Source organism: Cyprinodon tularosa, unplaced genomic scaffold (genome assembly GCF_016077235.1).
Source record: "Cyprinodon tularosa strain WSP-4 unplaced genomic scaffold, ASM1607723v1 ctg152, whole genome shotgun sequence".
NCBI lineage: Eukaryota > Metazoa > Chordata > Actinopteri > Cyprinodontiformes > Cyprinodontidae > Cyprinodon > Cyprinodon tularosa.
The window spans coordinates 420199-447740 of record NW_024038354.1 but is presented as its reverse complement, the minus strand read 5'-3'; the positions used below and the strand labels follow the sequence as shown (position 1 = coordinate 447740).

The following is a 27542-nucleotide window of genomic DNA, read 5'->3' as shown; positions in this document are numbered from 1 at the left end:
TGCATCATGAATCATCCATCAGACTGAATGATGTACAGTCTCCTTCGGGTGACATTCTTGAAGAACCCAAAAATGTCTGCAGATGCCTGAACCCCTCATGCCTTTCAATTTGGTGGAACAGTGGCTCCATTAAAAGTTCTGCACTGCAAAAACTGTCAATCTAACCAAGTCCTCCACTACAGTCTTTATGATCTGAAGACAGATAAAGTAAGCAAAGGCAGAGAGACGATTCTACTGAAAACTTGTTTAACCATCTGATATTGCAGCAAGAAATCCCCCTTAGAAGGACTTCTTGTCTTTTTGCTGTGTGTTTTATTGAACTGTCTCTGTAAAGTGTCTTGACAGGAGATGTATTGTGAAATGGCACAAAAATAAACTAAAGTGAATAAAAATTGAGTTTTCTAGAGGATAAAAAAATGAAAATAGTGTGTATTGTTGGACCTTTAGGAGATGCTTAGATAAATTGTGGCTGAATATATCAGCTGTGCTGCTGCCATCAACACCTTTGTTTCTAGATGTTGGAGCTTGGCCTGTTTTCCAGTGTAGTCCTGTTTCTCTGACTGTGACTAACTGGATGTGCTCTCTTCATCCTCTGACATGGGAGCTGGCTCGGAGCTCGTCTGCCTGGCTGTGTGTTTCCTGGACGGGGCCGCCTGTGGAGCTGGTTGACAGTTGCCTTTTGTATCTATGCTTCTTTTTCTATGTCTGCTTCTGTCTCCTTGAACCCCAGTGGGCCTCAGCAGATGGCCGCTCACACTGAGCCTGGTTCTGCTGGAGGTTTCTTCCTGTTCAAAGGGAGTTTTTCCTCTCCACTGTCGCTACAAGCATGCTTAGTGTGAGGGATTGCTGAAGAGTCAATGAGTCGATGCAATCAGCTGGTTTTCCTTAGAATGAAAACTTTGAATCAATCTGACTGGATGATCTGGTGAACTGGAAAGTGACCTGAGATGACATGATGTGAATTGGCGCTATAGAAATAAACTGAATAGAATGGAATTGAATAAAACATGAAGACTGTCACCCGGCTTTCATTTTATTTAAACTGGGTCAAAGATTGCAAACCGTGTCTAAAGGATAATTCACCAGGAACATGAAAATATTTTAATATTCAGAGAAAACATGAAGAGCCATCCTTTCTAACGTCAAGCGATTACTCCGTTTTCACCAGAGAAGAATTCCTGCAGCCGGTTGAAGGTTCCTGTGGTGCGATGGTCTGAGCCTGGTTGGTTTACAAGGTGGGGAAGATCATGAAGCCTGTGAAGGTGTGGCTGGTGCTGCTCTGGCTCGTAAGAAGGCCGTTGAACCTGGTTGGCACCACAGAAATCTGGTCTCCAGGATTCAGCTCCAGAACCGCTGAGCCAGACGTGACCAGGAAAGCATCAGAGCTGTCACACAGCGTCATGTGACTTTCTTCTCCCTTCATCAGCTTCACACACACCTGTGTGGTTAGAATGAACACATCGTTAGGGCTGGATGTTTAAGACGTGCCGTATTCTTCTGAAAAATCATGGGAGATGGATGCAGTTTGGGACTAAGGCAGAGATCTGCAGACTCACTCTGGACTTTGCTGAGATGTGGAAACTGAAGAAATAGACTCCTTTTATTGTGCAGTTAAATTTGCCATCGATCACCTTTTCTCCTTGAAACTGTGGGCCCAGCTCTGGGACGATCTCCCTGGGGGGCGGAGGTTTAATGAATTAATAAATGAATGAATGGACAAATAAATCTCACATACCTAAAAATGATCAATGTAACACATGCAAACATAATGTATAATTTGTGATATAATGTGCATCAAGATGTGAAACCTATTCAATTATACCCCTTCAAATTCCTCTAGTTCTTAACATCAACATCCCACTGGGAGGTAACGCTACGTTCACACAGAATGCGCTTTGAGCAGCAGAAGCAGCTGGTTTGCATGCAAAGTCTATGATGGACGCCAATCAAGGTGCATCAAAAGGTCCTGCATCGCGTCTAGAGCGGCTGAAGCGGCGCCTTGTAAGCTTCTGAGACGAGGGACACGCTTCACAAGCACCAGATGCTTGAGTTGGAAAATGTTTTCTGCAAGATGCACCACATCAACCAATCAGAGACTCCCTGCCAGCTCCAATGGGAGCTGGCAGGGAGTCAAACGCAGCACTGCTGATGCAGAGCGCTATGATACAGTGATGAAACAGTTTATTAACGCCTAAATTAACTGAAAATGTAGAAACCTGCCGGCCTGATATGATCACTTTTATTATCCTGGTGCCAGCAGTTTGGATTATGTACGTGAAAAACACCTTCCATTCGCCGCGGCAAACCGTGAAGAGGCGAGCGGGCCTGAGGCAGCTGCTGCTGGGGATTCCCAGTGACAGCGCACTTTACTGGACGTCTGACCTTAATGTGGATCAAAGCATCAGAAATGAAGCAGCAGGAGCTTCTTTGCTGCTGAAATCATGTGCGACGTCAATGTAGCCTAATTCAATGCCTCTTAAACAAACAATTCTCCTCCAAACCAGAGGGTGGCAGGCTTGATATTATCCTACCTTGACATTTTAAAGTTAGTATATTAACCAGAAACTGATACCATGGCTCTGTTCGAATTTATGGGCTGCGTCTACCAAGGACGTGGTCTACCTGGACTGGATCCTTCCAAGTCCGTGAAAATAAGGAGACTGGAAGAGTTTTGGCTGAGGATTCAAACAGGTCCAGCTTTCAGCGGAGAACCGTGGTATGCTCTGTCGCTTAGCAACCGTGACAGGTGAGACACAAAGCAGGAAAAGAATGAATACTGAACATTTAAAACTGTTTCTTTTTAAGTTTTTTTCTTTTTGTTTATTGTAAAGTTAACAAAGACTCGTGAGAATAGTATTATGTTATTCTTATACATTTTCTACGGCCCACACTTTTTTTCTATAATCGGTTTTCTGCTGTAAACACCAGAATTTCCCCATTGTGGGACAAAAAAGGGATTTTCTATTCTATTCTATTCTATAAAATGTGTAGAAAGATATAAGTAAATATAAACAATGTATGTATAAAAATATATATCTGTAAAATTTCTTATATTCAACGACAAAAAATACTCAGTTAAGCAAATTGTACAAAATGCAATTAAAAGACAAAAATCCTATCAGATTTATAGTCCCCACACTGCAGATATATTAGAATAGTCAGGGTTTGGTTGTGGTTTTAGACCCAAATGCAGAAGCTATGAGGCAGGGGTAAGTCCTTGCAGTTTTTTTAATGAATTTACACAGGTAACAGAGGCAGACATCCAAAAATCCAACTAAAACTGTTAACAAACCAAAAACCATGGAGACATCAGTGGAAAACGAGCACGAAGAGACGAGGTAAGAAGACAACAGCGATGAGGAACCAGCAAAGAGTGACAGCAGTGGAGGAATATATATGGCTGACTGAACAAAGGCAAGGCTAACGAGCTGATAAGGAGCAGGTGTGGGTAGAGATAACGAGGAAGCCAAGGGAAAAAGGAACAAACAGTAGAGGACAACAAAGACAAACCTGAGAACTAAAATATATCTAGAAACACAAAGTAGGAAATAAACCAATGAAACACGGATCAAAGTTAAACAGGAAGTAAGACCGTGACAAGAATCTGTCCTCATATTACAGCCAAACCCATTTACACAGTAACAGATAAAAACCTTTAGATAAATCAAACATTACCGCCACATATTTGACTCACAAACATTAAAACAACTATTTTCATTCATTTCAGACGGAACTATTCACTGACTGGATTATATTAAACTGAATCCCATAAATTTGAACAGAGCCCATAAGTGCAGCATAAGGTTATTCACAACATTGCACTATAATCTACTAAAACAGAATTCTCTTTTAACAATCAGGTTTTATGTTCAAAGGGGCAGAGTTTGTCCCTTCAATCACTTAGAGAGTCTGCTTTAAAATTTAAGATAAAGAATTGTTCAACCCATTTATTATATCATGTAGAACCATAAATTCTAGAGTGGTTTATTTGGAAAATATAGATTTGCTTTGTTTATTTTCCTGCTGGTTTATTGTGATGAGTGTAGATTGACCCTGAACTGGTTTAGGCAGCTATGCTCCCACCTCAGTGCCTGGAAACCACTAACATTTTCTGGAACTGCCACAGATCAAAACGGTAACTGGCGACTGTTCTTCTTCCAAATGTTGGCTACATATTACGTGTTTTTTCTCTGGCTAGATGAGCTGCTTTGTCAGGTTATTTTTTGCATTAATTATTTCCAGCTGTTAACAGTGCAGAACTTGAATGGATGAGCCTGGAATTCATACAGATATCTGATCAGCGCTCCAGTCTCTTCCAGAGCAAACTGGCATGCTGAGGGATTCTTCCACCATTGTTCATCTGCTCAGCGTCACACTCAAACGGACAACACGGATCAGTAACTCTCACCTGTTGAAGTTAACAGCTGTGTTAAACTCTGCGATATTTGAAGGGGCCCGTTGGTAGGAGAAGAAGGATTTCTGCTTGTTGGAGGGGTTGAAGGGTTTTCCTTTTTCCCCTTTCTGGCCCGCATACCCAGCAGCGCCAGGCTGACCTACGTCCCCCTTCATACCAGGCCGTCCCGGTGGGCCCCGCAGACCTGCCATGCCTTTGTGACCCCTGTTAGCTTGACCTGATTCACCTGTTCAGGAAAATAAACTTTTATTGAAGCTTCTCATCAGAATCACAATGTTTCATATATGAAATATACAAATATGAATGACGACAGAAGGTGTTAGAAGAAGATCTGGGGTTCACTTCCTGTTTAACCTGAGCTCACCTGGATCTCCCTTTTCGCCCTTGGGACCGTCCTTGCCGTTGGGACCATGAGATCCAGGTATTCCAGGAATCCCAGGGGTCGCTCCGCTGCAGGACTGCATGTCAACAGGGAGGATGCAGACCAGGAGGAGCAGCCATGCAGTACTGCAGCTCAGCCACTGGAGGGCCTGGACATGAAAACACAGTGACGTCAGAATACTTCCTGAATTCAATACTTCAATTAGTTAGAAAACGAACCAGAATACCTTGGAAACCTTTTTATGTTGTTTTTTTTTCCATATGAAAACATGTTTTTAAATAAAGTCAAATACGAATAAAGATCACCTAATAAGTCAGCAGGGTTCCCATGGGTGTGATCTATTGTCACAGCAGTTTTTTTTTTTTTTGAAAGCATCTTTTTTTAAGAAAAATAAATAAATTAGAGAACAACCAGAATCATGAAGACCCAGAACCAAGACAGACAGATCAGTTCTGGAGAATTTAAAGCAGGGTTCGATCCTTAAAGGAAAAGTTGCTCATAATCAGAATACAAACTTCTGAAAGTTCTTTAAATCTGAAATTATTCCATCCTGTTCAATAAATGATCAGTGTTTTTAATTCAGAGTAATTTTCATGTGAATGTGCTTTACTGGAGGCATCCATGTTTGTCAAAGAACACTACTGCCACCTACTGGTTAGTGACGTCACGGTGCGGTATCGGCTGTTGATCAAGTCCCAGTGCTGTATCTGGTGTTTGTCACAACGCGCTATTATCCAAGTCATCTTGAAAACATTCTTCTTCCAGATGTTGGCTACATATTACGGGTTTTTTCTCTGGCCAGAAGTTCGATGGCAAATCCTCCCTCTTCAAGTTGGCGATCCAACGACCAACCCGTCCGTGGAGGATCAGGAATCAGAAAGGTGGAATAACTCTTTATTTTTCACTTTTCCCCGATGTATTCCAGCATCCAGCTGCCATGCACGTGGGCATTGTCAGTTTCACTATAGCTCTGGTGAATTTCAATGGTGAAGTCCTCTGGAAATCTTCAATAATTGTTGTTGATTGCAGATGTGTCTAGTAGTTCCCATTGATTTTGCTTGTAAAGCGGGGAGAATGGCGCTAGGCTTACCGCACCGTGACGTCACTGCTGGAAGATGGCAGGAGGGAGGGGCTACTATACTTATATATCTATATTTATAGGAGAAAGGAAGACCTCACCTGTTCAGCCAGGTCAACTATTCCCTCTAACGACCCCCCTTTCAGAGACATAGACAGGTATGGGGCATTGCAGGCTAACAAAGAAGCCGAACGACCCCCATTCCAAAGGGGGGGGACCCGTTCATCCGTTTCTATTTGCATGTTTTCTAAACTAAAACCAGGCTTTGCTGGGCTGCTGGATAAGCATATTTATTTCGGGTTATTTCTGACATTTTGAATTAAAAAGCTTCCTGGATGGAAGAGAAACGTCTTCAGACTTGGAAACAAAGTCCAGTGGATTATTTTTTTTACTTTTTGGAATTCTTCTTGGTTTCACCGCATGATTTAAATGAGCCTCAGGACCTCCTGACTCCTCATAGACCGGCTTCCACGGATGCCAATAACAAGATGGGTGCGAACGCAGCATAAAACTTAGTAAACTCTGCAATTACAAACCTTCTATTTTATTTCTCTTTGCAAATTTAAATTCAGAGCCAAAGTGCACACATACTTAATGCGATAATCATCTAAGTATTTCTCAGAAAAGCCATGAAATTAATCTTAAGCCTTAAACAGAAGTAATATCAAATAGCTTCTTTATATCTTGTTGGAGAGAAAAACATGTAACTAAACCAAAAGAACTACAAAGGTTAATGTTTACTGTTGCTTTTTCTTTTTAAATGAAAAGGCTCTAGAATTTAATCACAGATACAGCAAATATTCTGCTACTGTAAAATAAAAAATAAAGGTTCTTTAAGCTTTTATTTTATTTTGATTACTATTTCAAATCTTTATTTTTATCAGTTAAATCCATAGACATCATTTGTGAAGATGATATTTGGTCAATGTGGAAAAGTTTAAGCCCTATGTTTGAGAGAAAATGTATTTATCAAATAGCTTTAATCTTGCTATAGAGCAGAAAGGTTATAGTCAAACCCTAATAACCACAAAGGTTTTTTGCTGTCGGGTGTCCTTGTAAAATTTAGCTGCATTTTACAGCAAATATCCAGTTACTGTAAAGTGAAAATATTATTTAAAGATAAACGTTACATAAAAGATACTGGATATTATAAATTGGGACGTTCCTTTTTTCTACAAATCATAATTTTATCTCCATTTAAATCAGTAAAATCTACAGAAAATAGAATTTTAAAAATCTGATGTTTTAGAAGTATTTCTAGTATTAGCAAAAAACTAACCCTATCCCTCCCTTAAACCCAATTTCTTAATGTTTGAGAGACATTTTTCTATCTATAAATATTTTTGCCTTTAATAAAACCACAAAATGAAACAAAACAAAAAAAACCCAAAAAATGGAAATCTCAATAAGTAATAAAAAAATTTTTAAAAAGTGGATTTTTTTCTTGTTTTGAGGAAGTTTTTTTCAATGGAACAAGACAATTTAAATTCAAAATATGAAAAAACAATTGAATTGTTTTATTTTAAGTGCATATTATCTACGGTAATTATCTTGTTTTAAGAGTAAAAATACTCATTCCATTGGCAAATCATCTTATTTACCAACTTCAATTAAGGGTAAATACAATTAATTTAAGCTTTTTTACTTCATTTTAGATCATTTTTGCAGTGTGAGGATGCTGGTAAGGGAAGCACACTGCAAAAGCGTTATGAAACTTAGCAAAAATGTCTTAAAATAAGTGAATTTGCCCTTAATTTCAAAAGGAAAATAAGATTACCTGATATTTACTAACTCCGATTTTCATTTTTTGCAGTGCAGTAAACATTTTCAGCTTAACAAAATGTTTATTATTTTACTGTTTTTAGTAAAATACACGTCAGTCTCACCATTTGCTGTGTAGATGTCCGTCGTCCTTTTGTTGTCGTAGGAAGACGTTAGAAAACTGTCCTGCTCCACAGAATCAGGGAGAAAACATGAAGTGAAACTGAGGAGAACCGGAGAAGCGTCCGCTGGTGTCTTTAAATGAGCTTTTGCATCACAACACCAGCATGTTGAGGCAGAAAGCTGGGAACATATTTGTTTTAATCCTTGAGTTTTATCCAGTCTCAATGTGTTTTCTCTATAAAGTGCATTGAGATAATCTGTGTTGTGAAAATAAACAAACTGAATTTAATTAAAACGATTTAGAAATAAGTAAAAATCTCTTAAATTAGATGTATTAACCCTCAATTTAAGCAGGTAAATAAGATGATTTGAGTCTTGTTAAGCTGTAAAATGACATGATTAAATAATATGCACTTGAAATGAGACAATGCTATTGTTTTATCTTAGTTTAAATGGAAATTACTTTGTTCCATTGGCAAAGTGTCTCACCTACCTCCTCAGTAAAAAAAAAGAGACTTATTTAGATTTCAGATTTTGCAGTGTGTGGGGTTTATCGTTTAAACAAATCCTGAGCTTAATGCCTACACTGTTAAAAGTATTTTTTTCTTAAAATAAGTGCATTTTTTTCTTGAATTGAGGAGGTAAGTGAAACTATTTGCCAGTAGAATAAGGCAATTTAAATTTGAAATAAAAAACAGCATTTTCTTATTTCAAATGAATATTATCTAATTATTTTATTTCAAGAGTAAAAATACTAATTCCATTTGCAAATAATGTCATGTACCTAATTAAATTAAGAATAAAGGAACTTTTTTTAAACAAATTTTTATTTACTTCTGTCTAAATCATTTTTGCAGTGTACAAATGCTATTTCTGGGGGATTTACCATTATGCTGCGTTCACACCGGGGGCAGCAAAAGCAGCAAAATCGCGTCTGCTGCTTCCTTTTTGCTGCTTGTACCAGTTAGTTCTGACGCGCGGCTGAAGCAGCTTTGCTGCTCTGGCTGCGCGGTGCAAAAGTGGCTCTGACGCGCGTTGGGCGGAGCTTCACTATCCTTTCTCTGCCTTGCAGCTATATTTGCTGTGATCAGTGGGAATAAAGTAGTTTTAATATGTTTTTAAGTGAGAAAATACACCTGAAAACTTCATCAGTGGAGTCAGTTCCTCCAGATTACAATCCTGCCTCCCAATGTTATTTCTGTCGGAGCCGCTCAGACCCCCACATACCGGCGGTGCGCCGACAGAAGGAATCCATTCATCAGCAGCCTCTGGCCGGGTCGCCTCCTCGCGGTTCACCGCGGCGGCTGGTAGGTGTTTTTCATCTAAATAATCCGATCTGCAGGCACCAGAATAATAAAAGCGAACATATTCTGCCGGCAGATGTATATATTTTAAGTTAATTGTGCGTTAATAAACTGTTTAAGAGAAGTGATCAGAGCAGTCTGTGTCATCAGCGCTGTGTCTCTCTCCCAGCCAGCTCCCAGATCAGCTTCTCTGATTGGTTGACGCGGCGCGTCAAGCAGCAAAAATTCAATTTTTCCATCTCGAGCAGCAGCGCGTTTGCGGCGCGTCAGATGCCAAAACGCGCCCGACGCGCTGCTTCAGCTGCTCAGACGTGCTGCGCTTGCTGCTCGAAACGCGCCGCGGGACCTTTTGCTGCGCCTTGACGCGCGTCAACCATTGACTTTGCATGTAAACTCGCTGCTTCTGTCGCGCCAGCTGCCCCCGGTGTGAACGCAGCATTAGGCAATAATAGACAGGTGCATAGGGCCCCAAGTTCATAGGGGCCCCATAAAACTCTGTTTATGTGCATGTTTAATACAACGATTATTTATTTCTGCACATTAATGATGTTTTAGATAAAAATCCTTTTGCTAAAATGCCATCAGAATGCTGATAATATTAAGTGTGTCTCAGCCCCCCCCCTTCAGTGTCCACCATATTGGATCAGTCCATTTGCTGCACATGTTCAGAAAGGTCCAAACAGACAGCAGCAAACCATTTGAAAACAAACCATGCAAAGAGCAGTGTTGCTAACTTAGCGCTTTAGTCGCTATATTTAGCCTCTTTTCAGACCCCTCTAGAACTTTGATTTCTAAAAAGCTCCTAGCGCCAAATCTAGAGACCTTTTTCTGCTACTGGAGACTTTGGAGACAACATCTAAAAGCAGCGAACTCTGCTCTCCAGAGCGAGTAGATTGGTAACCCCGCCTCCTGCTCTCCTCTATCTTGTCTGCTGTCATGATTCATGCAGCTATTATTTCATCCAAATGAAAAATGGAGAACAGAGAAGCAGATCATGGCTTGTCTACAGTGAAAAGAAGGACTGGGTTATTTACTTTGGCCTTTTTGGAAACACAGGAAGGAGCAATCAGCTAAGTGAGCTTAGTGCTTGGAAGAAATCTTTCATTCCTTTAGAGACAGCATGAAAAGTCAGCTGAGTACAAAACATAGAGAGGAAAACAAGAAGAAAAGGGACAAGAAGAGAGGGACACAACCTAGAACAGATAATGGATGTCTATTCTATTAACATTTCTACATCTGGATAATGGGTATGTTTTATGTTTTGTCTTTGCCTAGGGCCCCAAATTTCCTAAATCCGCCCCTGGTGGGGCTCGGTTCTGGGTCAGGTTCAGGAAGAGGTTTTGGTGTTCTGATCCGTGTCAGATAGAGACAGCACAGAAGTTTTGTTGGATCAGGTCTTTACAACATATTTAGTTTCTTTCTGTTCCGCTTATTTCAAACAGAACTTCCACTTTTTATATTAAGAGCAAAAACCTTAACATGTTTACTTATCTAATGTCCCTGAACAATAAAAAAAACAGCACAACTGAGAAATGAAAGGAACATTTTAGACACTCTGTATATACAAAACGAATATCCTAGCTTCTTTAGAACCTCTTCTGATTGGTCCTCCTCATCTTCATCAGTTTTGGTGATTTTTACACTGTCATCAATTTCAGCGCTCTCAGATTAACACTGAAAAGGTTTAACATTCCTCATCGCTGTTCTGGCTTGATAGAGCTAGCCTTACAGATCGTAGCATTAACGTTCTGGTCATTTACCCCCATTTCAGCGTAAGAATGAAGACATCCTTGTGACAAGACTATTGGGATTTTTAAAAATAAACAGTTTATAGTATTTTAGCTATATCATTTTCACATAGAAAATAAATATTTCTCAAATAAAGTCTATTGTTGCCATTACTTTTATTTCTTATTGTGCCTATTATAAGGTAAGCTAATTAGAAAAACATGCTCACGTTCTTACAAATCAAGCCTTAAGCATGGTTTACATTCGCCCCATTGAACAGGGTGCGAGGGTGTGCACTTCAAATAGGGACACAATCATGCCACTCCCGAGCGCGGACCACGTGCACAGCCTCGGCGCTGGGTCGAGCACATCAACATTTTGGTAACTGTAGCTAAACGAGCTGGCTCTTTCAAAGTGTCCCCGATGCAGCAACCCCAGTGAGCAGGCAGGAGACCGATCCAGGTCTGAGAAACAGTTCAGAACCGGACGAGATCCAGGAGTCTGTAGCCCGACCAGGGGTTCCGATCCGAACAGATCCAGGGTTCCAGGAATCCACAGAGCATGAAGGCAGGTTCAGAGTTCCACAGTACGAGTCCAGCAGCGAGCTCAGATACACCTACATGAAGACAGGCAGGCTCAGTGGTAGAGAGGAACATAAACAAGACATGGTACCAGGATAAATGCTGAACTTTAAACTGGTCTCCTACCTTGGAGCCAGGCTTACGGGACTAAAGTTGACCTCCCCAAAACCCTAAGGGCTCCGCGGAGAAGTGCCGGGACACGATCATGAGACAGGAGACAAACCGTGGCCCCTCTAAATCCACTGGCCTCTGGGGATGGGAACTTGAACTAGCAACTTAACTAAAACTCATATAACAAACATGAATAACTGACGCAACAACATAACACGAACAAACTAAGAATACGCGAATAAACTAAGCAATACAAACGAATAATAATCGGGCCCCGATAGCTGGGCTGAAACGTATATATAGCAGAGGGAGCAGGTGAATACGATGAATGATAATTAAAGAGAGGGGAGGGAACGGTAGGTGAAGGAAGTGAGTAATCAGATCAGCTACTAGGGCTGCGATCATGACATGAGCAAGTTTGTCGTTATTAACATCAAATGGTGCAGAAGGTTCAAATGAAATTGTGGTTCAATGCAGCATACAGAGGTTAATTTATTGGCCAAGTCTGTGATAAAAACAAGAATTTTAGTTTCTGTTTCCATCACATACAACATAAATAAAGTCTGAAACAACTACCCATAGTTTACAATGCATTCAGCGTTTATTTAGTGAAACAAAGTTTTTTTTGATATCATTATAAAAAAAGAAAAAGGTCTGTATGGGCTTCACAGGGGGGATGCTTTTCTTATCTTCATGTGCAGCAGCAGGTAAAGCTACTGTTTTATTCCACCGTATATTTCTGTGAAGCTGCAATAAACACAGCTACTATTCTATATACATTAGTGAAGAAGCTTAAAGTAAAGCTTGTTTTTTTACTTCAGAAATAAATCTTGTTTTACCTTCAGTGCTAAGAAGCAACTTGTAGAAGCTACCTTTTTGTCTGTGATTGATTATGGAGATATATTGTACATGCATGCTGCATCCTCCATCTTGCGTCATATTGACTCAGTGTACCATGCATCATTACGATTCATTACAAATTCTAAGTCCCTTACTCATCACTGCATTCTTTATGATCTAGTTGGTTGGACATCACTAACAATTCGTAGAAAACAGCTCTGGTATATCTTTATCTATAAAGCAATACTTGGTAAACTCCCACTGTACCTCTGTAACCTCCTCTCTGTGAGTTCCGGTAGTTATCAGTTGCGCTCCTCTCAGTGGTTACTTTTTAATGTACCCCGAGCTTCAACTGAGTTGGGAAAAACTGCATTCTCCTACTCTGCACCTCGGTGATGGAATAACCTCCAGAAAGAGCTGAAATTAGAAACTCTCGTGTCCATTAATGAATTTAAAGCAACCATGAAGAATGTAGTGATGGAGATATGTGCTTGTTTTTCCTGAGATGGTCAGTGTGTTTTAAAATACTGCTCTGATTCTATTATTTATTTATTTATTTATTTATTTATTTTTATTATGAAAAATGTAATATGTTGTAAATATGTATGAACTTCCTGTGGTTTGGCTGCTACCTTGGCCAGGTATCTCTTGAAAAAGAGATTCTGAATCTCAGTGGGACTTCCTGGTTAAATAAAGGTTAAATATAATAAATAAATAAAAAATCTTCATGAATAGTAAATTGTAAATAAGCAATTCTGCATGTGGCCATTTCAGAAGTTGGAAGTCAACTGTTTCTTCTCTCTTTTTTTGCATTTCCGCTTGTTATCTTGATCACTGCCCCTCTGTGTTTTTTGCGGGTACTGCACCTACATCTACGTCAACTACAGAAGTGTACAATACTTCTATGGGCTCGTGCATGGCACGCACAGCGCACCGCAACGGTACATCTCGGTTAAGTGACTGTGTTTACATTAACCATCAATTTGCACAAACTGTATTTACAAAAATAAAGTGGAAACACTGCAATAAAACAAACAGTTTTTGCATAAGTTTTTATGCTTCAATGGGGGGATTTTTCTTTTACATAGAAATTTTGCTTTATGTTTTTGCAAAACTGCAAGGAAAACCTTTTTTTCCGCACCTCACGAGACATGCGATCTCCAACAGGACTTTCCTGCCTTGTAAAAGAAGAGGACCATAATTAGCTGGAGGATGATGGTGCAGTATATTTTATTTATTAAGAGCCCGGGTATATTTATCAATTTAGTTTTCTAAGATCAGCCTTGGCTGTATTATGGATATATCATGTTCACTTCTGCCACTGCCAAGTTGTTTCAAGAGTTATTGTGTGAACAATGAATAGCTTTGTGCTGCAATGGAAACCAAACTTTAGTTTTCAAACAGCTAATAAGAAAATTATATTGTGAACATTGGTCTTCAGCAGAGATTTATTTATTCCCAACTTGGGTTGACTTCCTCAAGCTTCTGTTGTTAAGACAAACCCAGAATCAAAAATGGAAAGAGGATGTGAGCATGAAAGAAGCTGACTGTGCAGAATGTTTTTTACAGGATGAGTAAATATTAAAACCACAGATGAGTTTAATCTGCTGAGGAGATTAAATAATTTGTAGAAGCGATACTGGTGTCCATGAAGAGATTGGGTCCATTGCATGGAAACGCAGTCAGAGTTTCAGAGAACCAACGGGAAGTTCACTTTAAAACAGAACAAGATGCTAATTTGGAGGGAGAATGTTTTATGATAACGTCTATTTTTTAATGCTTTATCATCAGTTTTTAATCACGCAGAGGTTTTACCAACTCTACTTTGCACTTCTCTGTCTGCTGATAAATTTAACAATGGTTGCAGAATCACTGCAGTAAACAGATCCTCTGATGGCAGACCTAAAACTTTAATACATCCTACACTGAAAAAATTAAATATGAAGTCATTTAGTGAAAAACATTAAACATTTTATTTCATATTTACATACAAAATTTTCATGGCAACTCAAATGAAACTGTTTTAGAGGAAAAAAAGGGTACCGTTGAAGTGGCTTAAACACAAATAATAAAAAATAAATAGAAATAGATAGTGGTAAAAATAAAAGATAATATTTTTATTTAATTTTTTCCCCACATTATTGAAGTGTAAGAACTTAAGTCTGCTTCTCCATGTTTGGTTCTGGGTAAAGAAAGTAGATTGTGTTTTGTAGCTAAGCCAGTGATTTCTAGACTAACAGTAGGATTTTAAAGTCTATTCTCTGGGATACCAGGAGTCAGAGGAAGGACTTTAAAACTGGGGGATGTTCTCTACTTTCTATAGTTCTAGTGAGGATGCAGGCAGCAGGGTCTGGATGAGCTGCAGCTGTCTCATCTACTTTCTATAGTTCTAGTGAGGACGCAGGCAGCAGCATCTGGATCAGCTGTCTGATCTACTTTCTATAGTTCTAGTGAGGACGCAGGCGGCACCAGCTAGATTAGCTACAGCTGTTTATCCACTGTTTATGCAGACCTGTGGAGACGCCGCTGATGGAATCAATTCTTCTAAATATGAACAAAGCAGGAAATAGTTTTTCAACATTAGTCCTTTAATCCTGCAGATGTTCTTCAGGTGATAGAAGGCCAGATTTGTTCCCGTCTCTATGAGCCTCTGAAGGTTCAGGTCTGAGTCCATCACTGCACCCAGATCTAGAGCCTGGTTGCTGCATTCTAGCTGGATTAGCTGAATGCTAACTTTTAAACGCTCTTCCTTTGGTCCAAAAACTATGACTTCAGTTTAGTTTGATTCACCTGATGAACATTTAGTTCATTGATGTGTTGATTTCTGCTCTACATTCAAGTAGAGCTAGAATGGGTTCATGGTCACCTGGTGGCATGGAGATGAACAGCTGGGTATCATCTGCATCGCTATGGTAACTGATGATGTCTTTGATCAGATTCAGGAGGAGCATGGAGATAATGAATAGAAGGGGCCCTAAGATGGAAACTTGGGGAACGCCACGTGAGATTTTTGGGGACTGCCCCGTCCTTCAAGTAGGATTGAAACCAGTCCAGGCTGACCCAGTTTTCCAAATGCATTTTTCCTCCTTTTTGTGAATGCAATACGCTTCTGTATGGATGAGCTCCTGCTCAGAGGTTCACTAAGTAAGAAATATAACAGGATATGTTGACCCTCTGTGATTCACATTCACAAGTTTGATGAGTTTGAATAAGACATTTATCTAGAGGTCAAAAATGAAAGAAATGCAACATTGGCTTTGAAAAAAATCTTTTTACTGGTGACATGGAGGTAATAAATCTAACACTGCAGAGCAAATAAAGCGGTAAAGCTTCATTTTTTCTCATTCATCACACCTGATTATCTGTTACAAAAGATGGTTTTAATTGTCCCAATTTGTCTTTCTTTTTCAATAGAATCTGAACAAGTTAGAAAAACAAACAAAAAAAGTACCAAGAACTTTCATTCTATCATCAAAATGTGACCAGTCTTCCCTCCTGAGGGTCAGTAAGGGTGCAACAGGAAACCGGAGAAGATGCTGTAGCCGTTGGGACCCCCTGTCATCCCTCTCTGGTCTTTGGTCTCCAGCCAAACCTCCTGACCCTGGGAGAGGTAGACTGAAAGGCCTCCCGAAGTCACCTGGAACCAGTAAAGGCGTCAGTCTTACTGCATGTGCAAACACACTGAAACCTTACATCTGCACTGGACCTTTAAATAATTACTAAATAGAGTTTTATATTACATTCCTTTGATTTTTTTATACCCAACAGAACAGATCAACCACAAAATAACTCCCGCTATTTCACCAAAATGACATCCCTTCCTGGAGAGCTACCCTCCTGCAACCTTTATATTCATACCTAACACCCCTTTGGAGCCATAGCACCCTGCCTTTATTATTTCCTGAATTAAAATGACATAAAAACAGCAAATGGAAGAGTCGCTCCATGTTCTGACCTGTTTCCTGCGGCGAGCATCACAAAACGATGTCAGCAGGTTGTCATCCAGCTTCATCAACACGCAGAGTTTGTCTCCCAGAGTAGCATGAAAAACGAAGTAGTACATCCCAGGAACGCGACACCTGCAGCAAAACAAGGATCATTGCTGTGTAACAAGCTGAGGAAATCAGCTCAGAACCAGAGTTTAAACATTTCAGGACATTTTCTAAGCTGAGTAATGAAAAACTAAAAAACATAAGGCCATTTAGGGTCTGTTTATATTTTGGTCTTTAGATCTTTTAATTATGTTTTGTTTATTTATGCTTTTACATACAATGTAAAAACATAGCAATAGTTATATAGTTAACAATGTACCTTTAACAAATAAACATAATTGGGCTAGAACAAACCCCAATATGCCCACATATATACTCCCACACCGAATACAAAAAAATAAATAGATAAAAACAACAAAAAAGGATCAAATGAGACGAACATCATGAGTAAGAGGACAGAAACGGATATATTAGAAGATAAATAATTAAAATACAAAGAACCACAGTATTAAAGCTATGTAAATCTTTTTCCACAGTCCATACAGACACTCAAGGGAGAAAAAAACAGTTTTCCTCAGGTGTCAGTGGACCCTGCTGTTGATATATTAGACAAACTTAACTCAAGAAAGAAGTTAAAAGTGAGAAAAAAAAAGATATTGATAAGAATAACACACAACAGCTACATATGTTAGGTAAATAATCTTTCTAAGGACTTTTAATAAGGGGCTCCATAAACCCAGAAATCTCACAGAAGAGCCTCTTAAAGTAAGACGCATTTTGTCAAGTTTAATAATATAGTTTATCTCTGAGCCAGTGGATGTATGATGGAGGTTGAGGCGACTTCCGTTTCATTATAATCACTCTCTGTGCCAAAAAGGTCAGGAAAGCCAAGGAGCAATTCTGAAAAGACGACAAGGTGGGCTGTGGAGGTGCAACCCCAAAACAGAGCAGTCAATGGATCAGGCTCCGGTTTCATGCCATAAATGTCCAAAAAAATGGCAAAAACTTTGGACCAATAGTTGGAGAGCTGAGGACAGTGCCAGGAAGTGTGGATTGAATTGGCTGGAGGATGTTGGTATTTATCAAAGGCACGAGAAACGCTGTTGAAGAACTTGGCCAGACCTCCGATTTCTTTTCTTATAAAAACAGGTGTTAGGAAACATGAAACAAATACTCATATGATATTTTTCTTTTGAAATAAAAAGCTATAAATTCAGATAAAAAGCATTTCTCTCTATGTCACGAAGGAATAAGAACAAATAAAAAAATATTAGAAGGCTCCCTTGTTTTTTTATATATAAGAAAAAATTACTTTATAACAGAAACAGAGTAATGGCTGGATGTAGAATTGGGGCTGTTGTTTCTTTAGCCAAAAATAAAATGTCTTTCAAACTTTACTCAGCAATGATCTAAGACATGGCAAAACAACGCCTGTCAGATACACACATTTCTGCACAGTTGCTGCATAAGTTAGTTTCAAGGCTCCGCCTGCCTTCCTGTTGTCCTCTGCCTTTCACGCCCTCACTTTCGGATTCTGCCCCCCCCCCCCCCCCCCCCCCCCCCCCCCCGGAATGATCTTTCAACCAGAATCCCCCCCCCACCTTTGGATCTGTCAGCCCTCATCCACCGCTCTGCTCGGTGTATGATGTAAGTTTGCCTTCCTCTCCTCTCTGGATATATTCTGCCTGCTGCAGGGTTTTAGTTGATTGTTTATTTGAGGAACCCCAAACAACATGGCTACCAAAATAACAAAATAACTGAACAATGGATATCTTCTACTGTATATACAGTACTTACTTTTTGATCTCCATATTTAATTTTAACATTAGCTGGGTAGAATACTGCAATATATGTTGAAATTATAATTTGTGACAATATTGTATTGTGACCCAAGTATCACGGCAACCTTGCCAATACTCACCCATATTATCAACAACACATCCCCTCAAGCTGTCACATTGATTGAAAAATGTTGAGGTTTGTCTGTTCTTAGCCTCAAAGGCTCCAAACGAAGGTCATGAGAGATAAGAATGAGTCACACGGCTTCCTTCATGGCATGAAGGGGAGGACTGTTGTTTTGAGGAGATCCATCCGGCCAGTGAAAGATTTATTAACCTAATAGCAAACGGCCTTGATGAACTCAAGTTGTTTCTCCTCCAAATGTTCAAGTGTGAGAAAGTTCTTTATGCAGGGGGTGGGTTGGTTCCCCTGGGGGAGTATACTAGTGTAAATTTTAAACTTTTTTTTTTTTGTGTGCAAGAAATGCCTCTGTCTCAACTTCCTAACTTCACACTGTGCAGCAATCTCTCATACCTGAAGTGTCCCGTATCTGTGTTGTAGTCATCCTGGATGTTAGTGATGACTTTGGTGAACCGGATGGTGCTGGCTTTGTCAGGAAATCCAGAGGTCATTCTGGCCACACTGAAGGCTGCCATTGGTTGAGCTGCAGAGGACCTGCAGCCAAAGAAAAACAGAGCAGTTCTGGGTCTGAAGCTGAGACATCAGTCTTTTTAAAATAAAAACAACTAATGGTGGAACGCAATCGAAGAATATTTAATCAAGTTGATTGCAGGGTCTGTTATTTAGTAACCACATTTAAATCAAAAACCATAAGTTGACAAAATAAAGCTCCTGTTTAAAGTCGTAGGGAAGCGGCCGTTCCAACCGTTAGAGTTTCAAATTCTCCTGAGTGGTGCACGACTTTACAATGACTTTACAATGACCTGCCTCAATTATGATTTATTCCTCTCACCTGTTTCCTCTTGGTTATATTCAGTTCAGCCTGAGCATTCAGTGCCAGATCATTACTTGTCTTTCTGTTAGTCTGTCTGTTCAGTTTTTGCCCTGGTTCATGTCCTGGATCCTGGCAGCCAGTGAAAAGAGGGGTTTTGTGTTTGTCTCGTCTCCTGCTCATCCACTGTTCCTCCCCCACTGAGTCCTCTGGGTTTTTGGCTCTATATGTGGGGAGGTTCAGTTTTTATCTCAGTAAGCCTGGCTCCAGGGAGGGGACCAGTTTAAAGTCCTGCATCAAGTTCTGGTTCCACGTCCTGTCTGGGCTACCCTCTTCCACTGAGCCTGCTCATCTGCACCTGATCCTGTCCACTCCTGTGCGTGACCGCCTGGTCATGCTTCAGAACTCTGTCAGACTCTGAACCTGTCCCGGAGCTCTGTTATTGCCTGGAAGCCTGGATCCTGCCACCTCTTCTGTTCCTGCCTTTTCTGCAACCTGTTCTGTCTGTTCCTGCCTGATCAGTATCCCTGATCAGGATCCGCTTCCTGCAACTCCTCCGGAGCTGCAGCACTGGGGACACTCTGGGTGACGCAAGCTGCGTGAGCTGTCAGCCCAGCGGCTGGATTGCACCCCTCTCAAGGGTTATGGACTGAACTGCTAAACCAGGTAAGTGACTCACTGAGAACATCATCTTCAGTCAGATGATCGTGGTCACTTACCTGTGTTTCTCCCTTAGAATGTCTGAGATTGGGCGGTGCCCCACCCCCCTCCTGAAGTGTCCGTGAGCCTCAGCTCCACTTCAGTTTTTGTTTTATTTTAATAAACGTTTTGAACTTTCCTACTGGTTGTCTCTCCTTGAATACTGGGTCCTTCTGTCTGCCCAACATGACAGCTACAGTACATAGACAATCGTCGAGCACTAGGACCAAGCGAAAAACCCTTTGACATTCTGCTATATCTGTGTTAATTGTGTTTTGGTGCTTGCTGTGTCCATAAAATGAACTCGGTGGTTAAATTTTGAAGAATCTAAGATTTCCAACGATGTCTAACATGTCTATACTGGTAAACATTTTACTGGTGTGATTTTCATGCATTCTGAGTTAGTAGTTGTTAAGGCTTTAAAACGGGTCACCAGAGATCTGTTGAGTTTTGAGAAGCTAGAAGGGTTGTATTATCAGATGTATTAATTTACACAAATCTTTGAATTGGTGTCATGTGAGTAAATGTTCTTGTGTTTGGTTATTAGACTCGCAGCCAGAATGCCTGAAAAAAAGAAATTTCTTTAAAGGTGTCAGGAGAGGGATCGCAGAGATGCAAGAGAGAAATAAACACAGAGGATCTGCGCTGAACTTAAATATAAGATATATATATAAAAATATATATCCCCCCTAACATCTGAAATAAAAATGTGTCCATGGGCAATCTGATCAGTTTTAATAAACAGAAAGTAAAGGTGGAAATATCAAAAACAGACAGAGGCTTTAATGAATGTGTTGCTAATGGGGAAGTTGAGTATTTACTTCTTCATGTCAGCTAGTAGTAGCTATGTTACCTGCTAACCAAGGAGAGAAGTGCAATTCTAATTGTGTGTTGTGGTCTTTAACTGGAACCTCAGTGGGCCAGTCTTTCATATCTTAATCGTGTTCAACTATTGTAAGGTTGTTGGAGACAGTTTATGTCGACCATCTTTTTTAAAACCAAAGTGCATGTCTGTCTGGTGTTGTACCAAGCTTCTCCCGGCTCCCCTGGAGGCCCAGGAATCCCTTCAGGGCCTGGTTCTCCTGGTTCTCCTGATGGGCCACGCTTGCCAGGAGGTCCACTTTGCCCTGGATCGCCCTTCATGCCCTTCTGAAACCCGGACCCGTAGCTCCTTTCTTCTCCTTGAATAACACAGCAGAGAGGGGATCTTTTTAGTTTTTAATGGAACCTGACCTTCTGTATTGCTTCTGCTCTGTTGCTCATTTCATTAATATATTTTACAATCAATAATTACAGTAATATTAATATTATTTACATATTAATGTAAATAATAATTACAATATTAATTACAGTAATATTAAACCAACAACAATAACAAAAAAGATTTTTTCTTGGTTTTTTGGGTGTTAGATCTTAACACCCAAAAAACTTTGCTTAGTTTGGTGGTTTATTCCTGCGTTCTTTAGTTCTTCTTTTGGGTTTGGTATCTTTTTTTTTTTTCTTTCATTAAGAGTTTTCTTGTGGTCAGTTCAGCTCCTTCTTATTTCGGCTACATTCACACTGCAGCCTGAAGTGACCCAAATCCAATTTTTTTTGCCCCTATGCGACCTGGATCTGATGTTTTCATGACATAAAACATTATGTTTATGTCTTTTCTGAACAACACAGATCCGATTTTTTCCAATGCGATCCTTTCCACTTGGCTCTATGGTCCAGAATCCGATACGAATCTGATCTTTTCAAATGCGAGCTGTGTCTGAACTATCAGGCCACATTCATCCGACCTGAATGCCATTAGTATTCGACATAGGTCACTATTCTGCGTCTTGCTAAGCAGAAGCGGCAAGAAAAACAACAACCGTGGCGGACGATGATGCAGAGAGTAGTATTTATGTTTAACCATCTTGAAAATATATATTTTATCGCTATGCACTCCAACACTTCCATCCATGTTTACTTGTGACTCTACTGCAAACACTTGTGTTGCGTTGTATGAATGCAGTTCACACAGGAGATCACGTACAATTCACATACATTTGGAAATGTGAACAGCAACGCAAATAAATCAGATTTCACCAAAAAAAAAAAATCGCAATTGAGGATTAATGCCTCCTCCCCCTTCTTATGTTCTGCCTCAGAGACGCCATCTTGTTTCCTTATTAACACACAGGATTTCTACATCATTCTGCACACCTCCCTCATCTTCAGTGTTCTTCATTGGATCCTCTCTTTACGCTGCTGGTCACCATGTCCATTACTACCCATATTTACACTGCTCCAGGTTCTGCTCTCCTTTGTTGTATTTTTGCCTTTATACCATTTTGCCTTTTTTTTTTTACACCATCTTGGTTATTTACACAAAATAACATTTGTTTTTCTTAAAGGTGATGGCTGCAAGTTTTTCTGCCCCCAGCCAGTAAGTGGTGCGTTCATGCTCACCCGCTCACCACCAGCCATTTGCTGAGTCCTCTAATGCAGAAGAAAAGAGGAAACCTCTGCTTTCTGTGGATTTTTTTTTATCAGTAACTGGAAATTAGTGGAAAAATTTTCTCCTATTAATTTAAAAAATGTCAGCAATTAGCTTGAATAAAAAAGATCTACATCTCTGCATGTTTTTGTATACAGACCCGCCCCCTACTACAATAACAAAAAGATAAATCTTGTGCATCCAACTGCCTTCAAAAGGCTCACTTTCATCAATAGAATACACCAAGGTGAAGTTTAATCTCACCGTAAAGCAGCTCTGTGCCTTGCCTCAGAGGTTTATGAGTGAATATTAGAGAAAAAAAAACTGCATCATGAAGACCAAGGAGCACAGCTTTCCAAAAAAGTAAAAAAAAAAATCCACTGGACTTTGTTTCCAAGTTTGAAGACGTTTCACTTCCCGTCCAGGAAACTTTTTCAATTCAAAATGTCAGAATTAGCGTTGAGTTCCAGGTTTTATCCAGCGGCAGAACAAAGCCTTGTTTTTGTTTAGAAAACATGCAAATATAAACGGACGAACGGGTCCACAGGGCTGCCAACTTTTCAGAGAACCTTGGGGTTAGATGAGAATAGGAACAGCTATAGGTTGGACGTTTTAAGAGGATTTAACTGAAACAAAGTGGTAAAAAGTAGAATTTTATAGCACAGTAAATGTTACTGAGTAACAATAAGTGATCTCTAGTTATGTGGAACATTTTCCTCACAATATACATAATTTTCTATATTCTGGTGATTTTTAGAGAATTGAAATAAAGCAGAAAGGGCCCTATTAAAATACTTGAATCTTAAATATACTTTAAACTAAGAATCACAACTTTGTGAAATTATTATTACATTGTTATAATTATTATTAAATTAATGTAAATTAAACAATGGGGAACTAGTAAACTATTACTGGATTACTGGCACTGATACAGGAACCACTGCAATCAAAACCATATATGCAAACTACACTGTGTATGTATATTGGTAATAGGCTAAGGATTAAAAAGCTTAATTCATTATATTTTTAGTTTTTCTTACAATTGCCAAAACAGCTAAACAATTCAGACCTTCTAGGAGGCTGGAGATTTTATAAAAACTCACCATGACAGGAGACAGTTCTTCTCTGAATGTTTCAGTTTGGAAGGTGTGGTGGAAATTATGTTTTTAAATATATTCATTGGACCAAAATAAAGATAAATGAATAAGATAAGTAATAATAAAATGAGAACATCCCTGTGGTTCCTCCTCTATGAATCCAGGATAACTGAGCTGTTCTGCACATCCTCTCTGGATGTGGTTGGTCTTTTCTTGGGTGGCTGATCTTTTGATAAATAAAATGCAATGGTTCTTTTTCTTGTTGTGGAGCTCTTATGGGTTTGAGAGACAAACATGAAAGTTTTAAGAATTAAAATATTTGTGTTGGGTTAATTACTTCTAAATGCCAACAGGAGATTATTAAACTAGACCGAGCAATAATTCTTGAACTTGTGAGCAAAACATGGCCTAAAAAGGCAGCAGGTAAAGAGAAAACAAACCATTGGATGTGATCCTACACTCAGTCTCCACATCAATAATTTCCGCTAGCTACTGTATTTTTTATTCATATTTACTCAAGTACTAGATTGCTTAAAATCTTCAATAATTTACAAAGAGAATATTCCTAGTCCAGATGAGATAAGATAAAAATTAAAATAACAACTGTCTTTTTTTAATATCTAGCACAGTGAATAGGTGGGAATATGGACTGGATATGTGTTAGCACTAAGGTTCCATGAAACATGCGGAATGGATTTTGATCACCATGGTATTTTTATACATAAATAAGTGGAACGGAGTTGAGTTTTAATGTCTGTCATTTTTTTGTGTGAGAAATTGGAAATTTGGAGTGAGAGTGTGTGAAGACACTGAGATGGGTGAGTCTCACTCCCAATGGGTGAGAGTTGACAGCCCTGTGTCCACCCCTTTGGAATGGGGGTCGTTTGGCTTCTTTGTTAGCCTGCAATGCCCCATACCTGTCTATGTCTCTGAAAGGGGGGTCGTTAGAGGGAATTGTTGGCCTGGCTGAACAGGTGAGGTCTTCTGTTCTCCTGTAAAGGGGTTGGGGCTGCGATGATAGCGGGAAGGAATCAACTCTATCGCTGCATTGGAGGTTTTTGAAAGCTAAAATCTGAGCCTTAGTCAATCTTTGTCCAAAATGTGTCTATGAGCGGAGTGGTGTATGCAGTTAAATGTATAAAACCTATGTATAAAACTCAACGCTTTTTCTGACATTTTAAATTCAAAAAGCTTCCTGGATGGGAAGCAAGCTTGGAAACAAAGTCCAGTGGATTGTTTTTTAACTTTCTTGGAATGGCTATGACCTGGATGACTGAGAATCTTCACCAGCAAGGAGCACAACAGACATGGATGACCACCAACTCTTACAGGCTGGGAAACAGAAACTCAGCCCAGTAGACAGGGCATGTGGAGGGTGGAGGGGCTGAGGAACAGAACTGTCAGGATAACATGTGACCCCAAATATTCACTGTGAAACATAGTAATGGCAGCATCATGGCGTGGAGTCAGCTGCCCCTGGTGTTAAATATTTTACAAAATATTGACTCCTGACTCCTAGATCGTGTTTGTAAAACAACTTGATTTATAATTTTCCTTTAGCTATTTTGTTCAGTCACTTGAAATCCTGCAATAAGTATAAGTATTTTTGCAAAAAACAAACTTTTGCCGGAACTGCCTGTGTAAATTCTGTTAGCGGCAGCCACAATTCAGAATTCAGAGGCAACCGGACTTTCACTCATCTTCAAGGAGGTATTTGTCAATCTTGACAAATATTTCTGAATAGATGTTAAATCCTTCAATTTAAGTCCCATTTTATGGTTTTACTGAAGTTTTGTTTAATTTCCATAAAACAAAAAAGTAGTCTCAGTAAACAAAATACAATTTAAGATAATGTCACCACATTTAAAGGATCTGACCATGAATCACCACCTAAAAACATGTCTTTTCACTACCTGGATCTCCTTTTTCTCCTTTCTCACCATCACGACCATCTCTGCCAGGAAGCCCGGGAATGCCTGAAATCAGCCAGTGACGTAGATCAAGAAAGGGTTGAGGAAACACCTCTGTAATACAATAAGACTAAACACAGGTAAACATACAAACCTGGCATTCCTGGCATTGCTGGACACGTCTCGATGGCGACATTAGTAGGTACAGCCAATGAGAGCAGAGCTCCCGTTAGAAGAAAACAATGGAAGAGCATGATGAGAGAAGTGAGTGGGGCTGGTGAGGAGAAGAGGAGTGGGATCACACAGGATAAAAGGGATGTAGATAAAATAAGATCAGATCAAGGACAAAATACAGAATATGAGAGATATTTGAAAGAATATAATGAGAAGGAAATTAAAGGAAAAACAGAAATATTTTGAGACAAAAAAATGCTTCTAAAAGTTTGAAGTTTTGTTAATCTTTTTCATTCTAACACAACAAATATAAATACTGTAAACCTATTAAAGATCTTAGACTTACCGCTAGAAAGTTACAGAACAGTAAATCCAGCCAAGGGAGCAAAGAGCAAATTAAAGAGGAGCTCAGAGTCCCGCAGCAGTCGGACAAGGAAGTCAGCCTAAAGTCAAGTCACAAAGAATTTTCTGATCCAACAGTTCTGCTTTTCTGGGAGGGTGCTTACGGCTGCAGGGATCCAGAGACAGAAAACAAAGTAATTTCAAAGAGGTGTCTTAAGTCTAATAAAATAATCCATAAATAAAGATGAAGAAGGATTGTTATTGGATTAGCAGCATCTGACAGCATCTGACAGATTTGTAATATTTTTCTGTGTGTTCTTAGTTTTATGAGATGGCCATTCACACAGAGCCATATTCTACAGGAGGCCTCTTTGTGTTAAATCTGAATCCTTTCTTTCCACTATTGCCATATGCTTGCTCAGTTTAGGGATGAGTGCAAAAGCCTAATAACTAATTTAAGTGAAATGATAATGAACTATGAAATGAGGCACCACAGGTGTTTTAGCATAAATAAACAGATCTGAGATTTTTGTTATCAACAGGAACCTGCTTTTCCTCTGAGAGCTTTAAAGGTGCATGGTCATATCATATGCCTTCACAATAAAGTAGAAATTCCAGCTGATAAACATGATATACGGATATATTGTCATAAAACGCGACAGATGGACCCAGTATTAAGACAAGACAGACAGTGGGAAGTTTCAAAATGTTTAAAGACAAAAACATGAAAGACAGAAACAAAACAAACAGAACGCAGGCTGCTGTGTATCAGCAGACCTGCAGCAGCTGCAGGAGGGGCGGGGCAATCCCTGACACTCTGATTTAACAGTTCAGTCTCTGCGAGGAAGGCAGGATCCAGCTGATGGACTGCCAAACGAGCTGTGGACAGAGCAGCCCAGAATGTCCCCGAAGCAGCAACCTCAGATAGCAGGCAGAAATCCGATCCAGGTCAGTGAAAACAAATCAGACAGGACAGTTCTGGGATCTAGGGGTTTGTAGCCCAACCAGGAGTTCAGATCCAAACAGGAACAGACGGATCCAGGGTTTCAGGAATCAACAGAGCGTTCAGGCAGGTTCAGAGTTCCAATGAGTCCAGCAGTCAGCTCAGATGGAGACAGGCAGGCCCAGTGGTTAAGAGAAAAATAGACAATACATGGCACCAGGATAACTGAAGACTTTAAACTGTACTCCAACTTGGAGCCAGGATTACGGGAATTAAAACTGACCTCCCCGCATTCCGAGCCAACACCAGTGGGCTCCGTGGAGAATAGCCGGGACACGATCAGAAGACAGGAGACAAACACTAACACCCTCTCAACACACAGGCCCCCAAGAGTCAGGACATGAACCAGGAATTTAACTAAACTCAAAAACAAACATTTACAACTGACACAAATACATTACATGAATAAACTAAGAAGAAAGATCTGGCCCTGATAGCTGGGCTGAACCATATACACTATATTGCCAAAAGTATTTGCTCACCTGCCTTGACTCACATATGAGCTTAAGTGACATCCCGTTCCTAATCCATAGGGTTCAATATGACGTCGGTCCACCCTTTGCAGCTAGAACAGCTTCAACTCTTCTGGGAAGGCTGTCCACAAGGTTTAGGAGTGTGTTTATGGGAATTTTTGACCATTCTTCCAGAAGCGCATTTGTGAGGTCGCACACTGATGTTGGACGAGAAGGCCTGGCTCTCAGTCTCCGCTCTAATTCATCCCAAAGGTGTTCTATCGGGTTGAGGTCAGGACTCTGTGCAGGCCAGTCAAGTTCATCCACACCAGACTCTGTCATCCATGTCTTTA

General features: G+C 39.9%; 1 protein-coding gene across 1 annotated transcript; it reads right to left on the bottom strand.

The window, feature by feature from the left end:
• Positions 1 to 1019: 1019 nt before the first annotated feature.
• LOC119779837 (putative cuticle collagen 145) lies at positions 1020 to 25849 on the bottom strand. The gene is made up of 12 exons (XM_038279654.1): positions 25739 to 25849; positions 25373 to 25492; positions 25222 to 25284; positions 20772 to 20925; positions 18628 to 18768; positions 16278 to 16401; positions 15848 to 15959; positions 11381 to 11406; positions 4779 to 4944; positions 4409 to 4640; positions 1557 to 1674; positions 1020 to 1438 (listed from the first exon to the last, which is right to left on the bottom strand). The coding sequence occupies exons 2-12, from the start codon at positions 25470 to 25472 to the stop codon at positions 1229 to 1231; spliced, it is 1446 nt and encodes a 481-aa protein (XP_038135582.1). The 5' UTR covers positions 25473 to 25492; positions 25739 to 25849; the 3' UTR covers positions 1020 to 1228.
• Positions 25850 to 27542: the final 1693 nt, after the last annotated feature.

Coding starts and splice junctions, on each gene's coding strand:
- LOC119779837 (XM_038279654.1), bottom strand. CDS start 25,472: ATGCTCTTCCATTGTTTTCTTCTAACGGGAGCTCTGCTCTCATTGGCT. Junction 25,285..25,372: donor AGCAATGCCAGGAATGCCAG/GTTTGTATGTTT, acceptor GGCTGATTTCAG/GCATTCCCGGGCTTCCTGGC. Junction 11,407..15,847: donor CGGCTACAGCATCTTCTCCG/GTTTCCTGTTGC, acceptor GTCTTCATGTAG/GTGTATCTGAGCTCGCTGCT.